Source organism: Cetorhinus maximus, chromosome 16 (assembly GCF_964194155.1).
Source record: "Cetorhinus maximus chromosome 16, sCetMax3.hap1.1, whole genome shotgun sequence".
NCBI classification, from domain to species: domain Eukaryota; kingdom Metazoa; phylum Chordata; class Chondrichthyes; order Lamniformes; family Cetorhinidae; genus Cetorhinus; species Cetorhinus maximus.
In genome coordinates this window covers 34,623,809-34,631,638 of record NC_135894.1, presented here as the reverse complement: position 1 = coordinate 34,631,638, position 7,830 = coordinate 34,623,809, and the positions used below count along the sequence as shown (strand labels likewise).

The following is a 7,830-nucleotide window of genomic DNA, read 5'->3' as shown; positions in this document are numbered from 1 at the left end:
TAATTCGAGATGCACACATGAAGCGTCGACTCATCTGCAATGAAGCTGACTTTCCTGCCGAGTGCATTCCAGGCAGTATTTGCTGCTTTTCGTTCCACCTTTCCAACATCTGCGGATTTGCTTTTTATTTACTTTTCAAATGTATTTGCCACGTCTTCCTTGACCGACTGCATGCTTCTACAGCACCGTACTCAAGTCAGCCGGCTTGCAATTGTAGACGTGCTGTGAATGCTGTCAGTCCAGTTCTGATACTGAGAAGGTGCCAAGGTGGGAGCATCTGAAACAATGCAGAGCGCAACCTGGATGGGAGGGGTGGGTGGGTGAGCGCGCGCTGCTGGGCGTGCGCAGCAGAGCCGATTACCCCCCCACGCCCCCTGGGGGGGGGAGGGGGCGTGGCTGGAACACACCCCCTCCCCCACAGACTGTGGGGCGGCGCACGCGTAGTGGTGCTGTACCTGAGCTCCCCGCCAGCGCTGAGGAACGGCGGCGGTCGGAGGCTCTGGACCGGGCTGGAGCGGAGCGGATGTCGGTGGCCCCCGCTGGTTATCGGACTACGCGGGGCGGGGAGATATCTAACCCGCGCGGTTGGTGCGATCGTTAGATAGCCGAAAGCGGATTCTTAGTTTGACGGCTGGCAGCGGCGGCGGCAGCAGCAGCAGGAGGATGTCGAGCCCGGCGCTGCTGCCGGTGTCGAGCCGTCGCTTGGCGGCTCTGAGCCCGAGCTCGGCCGTCTCCTTCTACCCGCATCACAGGGCCACCCTGCGGCTGTCGGAGAAATTCATCCTCCTGCTCATCCTCAGCGCCTTCATCACCCTGTGCTTCGGGGCCATCTTCTTTCTGCCCGACTCCTCCAAGCACAGGCGCTTCGACTTGGGGCTGCAGGACGTCCTCATCCCGCATGTGGAGCAGGGCAGGCCGGCGGGACGGGACGGCAGCGCCGGGCCACAAGGCGGCGGCGGCGGAGTCATGGTGCATGGAGGCGGGGAGGAGCATCAGCACCGACACAGGTACTGGGGCTGGCCGTGTGGTAGGGGGGGGGGACGGGACACAGCAGCTGTCCCCTGGTTCGAGGAAGCCGTTAGATTGGATTGGAAAACAGATTTGTTCCATGTTGCAAACCCGGTGCCCGAGTCATTGTTTTATTTCGTACAGAGATCCCAAAACAAAAGGGGGATCTGCAGGCTTGGAGTGGGCAAGAGTGAAGGATGCCTAGATCTTTACCTCGTCACAAAAGTTGAAATGCTTATTAAAAGTAAAGGGCAGCTCCGATTATTCAGATGGTCACTGAGCCAGCTAATGTAGGCCTGAAACACCACATACCCAGATACCCATTGAATCCTTTAGGTGCTGTCCAAATTGCTTAGGACTAACATAATTTAGGAGAAACGTCAAGAGTGACCTTTAGGGCCGTTACGAGTGAGCTTTCCCAACCGGAGTATCGCTAACGAGTAACATTTGGCAGGCTGGGATATTGTTGCAGGGAAAGCAACACTGTAATCTTTGCTTTTTCCCCCAGCAGTAATCTGGGATTCTCATCATCATTATCCAGTTCTTTCGCCCAGAGTACTTGCAGTAATGTGAACAAACATTTCAAAACTAGGTTGGAAGATGGGGGGTTCGTATCTGACGCATTTAAGGGGGAGCTACACAAGTACACGAGGGAGAAAGTAATAGGAAATTCTATACTGATAAGATGAGCTGAAATAAAAGTGGCAGCAGACTGGTATGGAGCATCGGTGTAGGGTTGTTTCTGTACTTTAAATTCTATGTAATTGATTTTGTTTTTAATTTGTTACTTGTAAATGGGGGTCCAATTATCAAAATCTGCACTTGACTACTGGCACTACTTCTAGTGAATTCCTACTTTCCCGAGTTAAGGCAAAGGGCATGTTGTGGTATTTATGCGGGTGCAGCAATCAATTAGGAGGGCTAATTGCCTTTATCACAAGAGGATTTGAGTACCTGAGTAGCGAAGTCTTGCTTCAATTGTATAGAACCTTGTTTAGACTGCACTTGGAGTAGTGTGTGCAGTTTTGGTCCCCTTAGGAAGGATATTATTGTCACAGAGGGAGTGCAACAAAGCTTCACTAGACTTGTTCCCAGGATGGCAAGACTGTTCTATGAAAGCAACTGGGGAAACTGGGCCTGTATTCTGTAGAGTTTCAAAGAATGAGAAGTGATCTCATTGAAACCTGCAAAATACTTAAAGGGATAGACAAGGTAGATGCAGGTAAAATGTTTCCCCTGGCTGGGAAGTCTAGAACCAGGATATACAATTTCAAAATAAGGGAGAAGCCACATAGGACCGAGATGATGAGTTTATTTTTACTTTGAGGGTTGTGAATCTTTGGAATTCTCTACCCCGGAGGGCCGTGGAAGCTCAGTCATTAAGTATGTTTAAAGTAGAGATTGACATTTCTAAGTACCAATGACATAAGGGCTATGGGAATATTGTGAGAAAAAGGCATTGAAGTGGATGATCAGCCATGATTGTATTGAATGGCTGAGCAGGCTCGATGGGCTGAATGGCCTACTCCAGCTCTTATGTTCCTATATTTAGTGCTTAGCTGGTCAGTTTTACATGTGTTGCTGTAGACTTGAGATTTACTGGTTTGAGACGACTTATTTCTTTAAGTTGCCTCATGCCCTCAGTGACTGCTTTTAACATTTCGTTAGTAATTAAAACATATTCAGTTGTTGCAAGGTTTGCAGTGATCCTGTGAACCTTGATGTATGTTTGGAGAAAAGACATTATAGAGCTTGTTTTTCTGCCATAGTGTTTCAGGCTTGGTAAATGCCAGTGTTAGAAGTGGGAATCATCACAGTGATTTAAAACATAGCCTATTTTGATCTGTCATTCTTGAAAATAAATATAGTCGTGTTTAAAATGATTTGCAAACTGTCACTCTTATTGATCCTGAATGTCATACTTAACATTTTTCCCAAAGTTGACAGTTTATAAGAAGTTAAATATTGTCAATGGCTGCTTTGTACCATATTTTAAGGAATAATTTTTAAAATTTTGCTTTACTAATTGCAGCATTTAATTTTTAGGGCAATCACAAGGAAATTCAATCATTTTACTGTTTCATTTCTATTTTAATTTCCCATTACTTTGCTGTTTTTTTAAATATGGCACTGCTACTCTTTCGAGGCCATTTCCAAAATTGATTTTTCTATTTCCTACTGGAAAAATGACTTTGTATAGCCTTTGATTTCCTCCCCATATTTTCTTTTCTTGGGCATTCTGAGCTGAAGAGTGTGAAAGCGACTAGTTCTAACCACCAGTGTTACACATGAAGGGAATGTCACCTGCCATGTGTTTTATGACTGTGGCGGTAGGGTCCTTCCTATTTTTTTTTGGTCCTCCTGCTGAAAGGCATCTGGTCTTCCAGTCAGTTCTTCTGTAAGCCACTGCACAGGACATCGAGTGGAATGTGATTATAATGACAATGTGAATTGCTATTAATTCACCAAACAGCAGCAACAATCTTTCATTGTTTTACCTTATCAACACCTTTCATAATCTAAAAAAACATTTTTTGATTGTTTACTGTTTTCTGTTTCATGGACAAAATTAGGATTTTTTTCATTACTTCATAACATCAAAACAATTCATATTTATATAGTGCCTTCCATAACTTCAGGTTGTTTCAGTGATTCATAATCAGTCACTTGAAGTCTAGTCACTTGGTTTTTGGTAGAAAATACAGTGACAATTTGCATGCAACAGAACCCCACAGATAGCAATGAGATGGATGACTTGTTGATACATTTTGGTGTTGGTTGCAGGATGAATACTGGAAGGACTCTCACTTCAAAAAAATTTGATCAGATTTTTTTCATGCCTGTCTGCAGGGAGACAGGCCTCAGTTCAATGTGTTATCTTAAAATGGCACTCTAACCATGACCATGTAACACTATCAGTACTGCACTGAAGCGTTCTCAACTCCTGCATTGTCCATCAAAAACACAATTTTGTGACTGAAATGTAAGAATTCTGGCACAGAGTGAAGCCAAGTCTAACTATTATATCTTATTCCTGGTGCAATTCTAGTGAATGTTCACTGTATACTTTCTTTAACCCTAAAATTCATTGATGGCATACTAAGAACTGCACACACAACTTCATCTCTGGTTTGATAAATGTGTTGTACAAATTTAATATCATTCCTTTACTACTTCTTATTACTGCCTTTTATCTAAAAATCTATCGGAGGCTGAAAAAGATTGTTCCTAATTTTGGTATCAAATTTGACCCCAAGATGAACTTTCAACCTTCTCAAGGGCAATTGGGGATGAGCAATGAATGCTGGCCTAGCCAGCGATGCCTGCATCCCATGAATGAATTTTTAAAAAATGTCCGTGGCTAAGGCGGTTTATTTCCACCTCCATAGCATTGCCCAGCCTTGCTTCTGCCTCAGGTCATAGGCTGAATTTGTCAACCATGCTTTGTTACCTCTGGACCTGACTATTCCAATGCACTCCTGGCTGACCACCTACATTCTACTCTCTATAAAGTTGAGGTCATCCAAAACTCTGCTGCCCTTGTTATTAATTTTATCTAATCTTGTTTGTCCACCACCTCTGTGTTCGCAGACCTCTATTGGCTTCTGGTCAAGCAATGCCTTGAATTTAAAATTCTCATCCCATTATTTTCAAATCTTTTCTTGGCCTTGTCACTTGTGCGCCCCCCCATCCCTTGTGCACGCCTATCCTCAAATCTCCTCCAGCCCCACAACCCTCTGAGATATCTGTGCTCATCTAATTCTGTCCTCTTTAGCATCCACAATTTTAATTGCTCAGCTATTGAAGATGCCTGGACCCTATGCTCTGGAATTCCCTCTCTCAACCCCTTTGCCCCTCTACCTCTCATTTCTCCTGTAAGACAGCCCTTAAAACCTACCTCTTTGACCAAGCCTTTTGCCATCTGTTTTAATGTTGTCTCACGTGGCTCGGTGTCACATTTGCTTTATAGTTTTCCTGTAATGTATCTTGGGACTTTTTTTATGTTAAAGGTGCTATATAAATACATATTGTTGTAAAATACAAAATCCCAAATGCATTTATTGTAGGAACATTGAAATAAGGTTAGGCATTAAGCTCCTTAAGTTGCTTTGCTACTCAATAAGATGATGACAGAACTTTTACATCCACTCCACTTTCCTGCCCAATCACTATACCCCTTGAGGCCAAAAATCTTTTAATCTCATTCTTGAATGTACTCAATGACTGAAGAGCCCTAGCTTTCTGGGGTACAGAATTCCAAAGTGTCTCAATCCTGAAAGTGAAGAAATTTCTCAATTTAGTCCTAAATGGTATACCCCTTATCCTGAAACTCCAAGATCTTGCATCTCCAGCCATGGGTAACAGCACCTCAGTATTTACCCTATCAAACTTATAAAAAATTTTCATGTTTCATTAAGATCACCTCTCATTCTTCTAAACCTCAAAGATTATAGGCCCATTTTACTCACTCTTTCCTCATAGGACAATCCTCTCATCCCTGGAATCAAACCAGTGAACCTTCTTTGCGCCTCCTCCAAGGCAGGTATATCCTTAGGTAAGGAGACAAAAACTGTACGCAGCATACCCATGTGTGGTCCCACAGGTCCTATATAATTGCAGCAAGACCTCCTTGCACTTATACTATATGTCCCTTGCAATAAAGGCTAACATACATTTTCCTTTCTAACTGTTTGCTGTACCTACCTGCATGTTAACTATTGATTGTTATTGTTGGAGGCCAATCATTTCGGCCACAGGACATGTCTGCAGGAGCTACCAGGGGCATTATCCTCGGTCCAACCATCTTCAGTGGCTGCATCAATAACCTTCCCTTAAACACAAGGTCAACTGGTGATGTTTGTTGAAGCTTGCACAGTTTTCAGTAGTGTTTGCAGCTCCTCAGATGCAGAAGTAGTCTGTATTCGCATGCAGCAAGACCTTGGCAACATTCAGGCTTGGACTGATAAACAGCAAGTAACATTCATGCCACACAAGTGCTAGAAAATGACCATCTCTAACAAGAGAAAATATAGCCATTTCCCTTTGACATTCAGTGATATTACCATTGGTGAATCCCCCAGCATCAACATCATTGAGCATTGACCAGAAACTTAGCTGGACCAGCCATATATACTGAGATGTTGACAGCAAGTCAGAAGCTAGGAACTCTCTCGCCAAAGGCTATCCACCAGCTGCAAGACTTGAGTCGGGTGTGATAGAATCTTGTGCACTTGTCTTGAATATGGCTCCAACAACACTTGAGAAGCTCAACACCATTCAGGAAACAACACTTGAGAAGCTCAACACCATCCAGGACAAAGTGACCTGCTTGTTTGGGAACCTGTCCATCCCCTTAAACATTTTCTCCTTTCACCACAAGTACATGATGGCAGCGTTCTAAGCCATCCACAAGATGCACTGCAGCAACTCGCCAAGGCTCTTTTGGCAACACTATCCAAAATCGTTACTTGGATGGACATGGGTAGTAGATGCATGGTAACGCCACCACCTGAAAGCCTGAGTTGGAATTATATTGCTGCTCCTTCACTGTCACTAAGTTGAAGTCCTCAAGCTCCCTCCTGAATAGCAATGTGGGTGTACCTACACCACATGGACTGCAATGGTTTAAGGAAATGCTCACCGCCTGCTTCTCAAGGGCAATTAGGGATGGGCAACAAATTTTGCTTGAATGGGAAAAAAAACTTCCCTTTGAATCCCAGCATTTACTGGTGTCTTTTTTAAAAAAAAAAAAGTACTTTCCATTCTTCCTACTGAAGTGAGTAATTTCACACTTACTCACATTATTCTCCCTTCTGCCAGCTTCGTGACCAATCATTTAACTGGTCTACAGTCCTTTGCAGCATCTTTACATCCTCCTCTCAGTTTACTTTCCGATCTAATTTTGTATCATCAGCAAAGTTGGATACAATACACTTGGTCCCCTCTAAGTCATTGATATAAATTGTAAATAGCTGACACCCAAGCATTGAGCCACACTTTTGAGGCACTCTACTGGTTACACTCTCCCACCTTGAACATGTTTCATTTATTTCTAATCTGCTTTTTGTCTGTTAACCAATCCTTAATCCGTGCTTAGATATTGACTGCAAATCCCATGGGCCTTTTGTGTAATAGTTTATTGTGTGGCACCTTACTGAATGCCTTCTGAAAATCCAAAAATATTAAATTCACTGGTTTCCCCCATCTATCCTGCTAACCCTGGCGAGATTTAGGGGAAATGACAGAAAATACGGCCAAATACTTAGTTTCGAGGAGGCCTTCAGAGTTCAGGAGAGATAGCAAGAACACGAGGTTTCAAAACTACATTCCCGACTCCAGGAGTATGGTATCATAAGGTTTTTGCCATTAGTAGTGAGTGAAGGGAGAAGGATACATCTAGTAGAACTGAGGATGAAGAGCGGAGCGTAGTGTTGGTCCAAGGGGCTAGAGAAGATTTATGTGGGTAGGATAGATTGAAGCTCTGATTGAATGTAAGGGTAAAGATCTAATACATTGGGAGCCAGCAGACATTGGAAAGGGCTTGGATATAACTATGCAGGATACAATGTTGACTACAAACTTCACCAGTAGATTTATCCCCATCATCGTACCTTTTTTTAAGAAAGAGAGCTTTTTTTCCTCACAATCCTGCAATTCCTTCATGATGCAATGTTGATGTTCATGACTGCAACTATTTTGAATGCAAGATGAAATAGATTGCCTTCAAAATCTGGACCGGGGCCAAGCAAGCCTGTTTGATAGCCTCCATACTATTTACAATCTACCTGACAGTGGCTATTTGCCTCATCAAAGATCAACTGC

General features: G+C 43.4%; 1 protein-coding gene across 2 annotated transcripts in view; it reads left to right on the top strand.

Moving 5' to 3' along the window:
* Nucleotides 1-424: 424 nt before the first annotated feature.
* The window catches only part of LOC144691500 (mannosyl-oligosaccharide 1,2-alpha-mannosidase IB-like), a 157,704-nt gene continuing 150,298 nt past the window's right edge, over nt 425-7,830 (top strand). For both annotated transcript variants that reach the window (XM_078559642.1, XM_078559643.1), the window contains exon 1: nt 425-1,007. In XM_078559642.1, the coding sequence (XP_078415768.1) occupies nt 664-1,007 (344 nt within the window). In that variant the 5' untranslated portion in view covers nt 425-663. The remainder of the gene's footprint in view (nt 1,008-7,830) is intronic.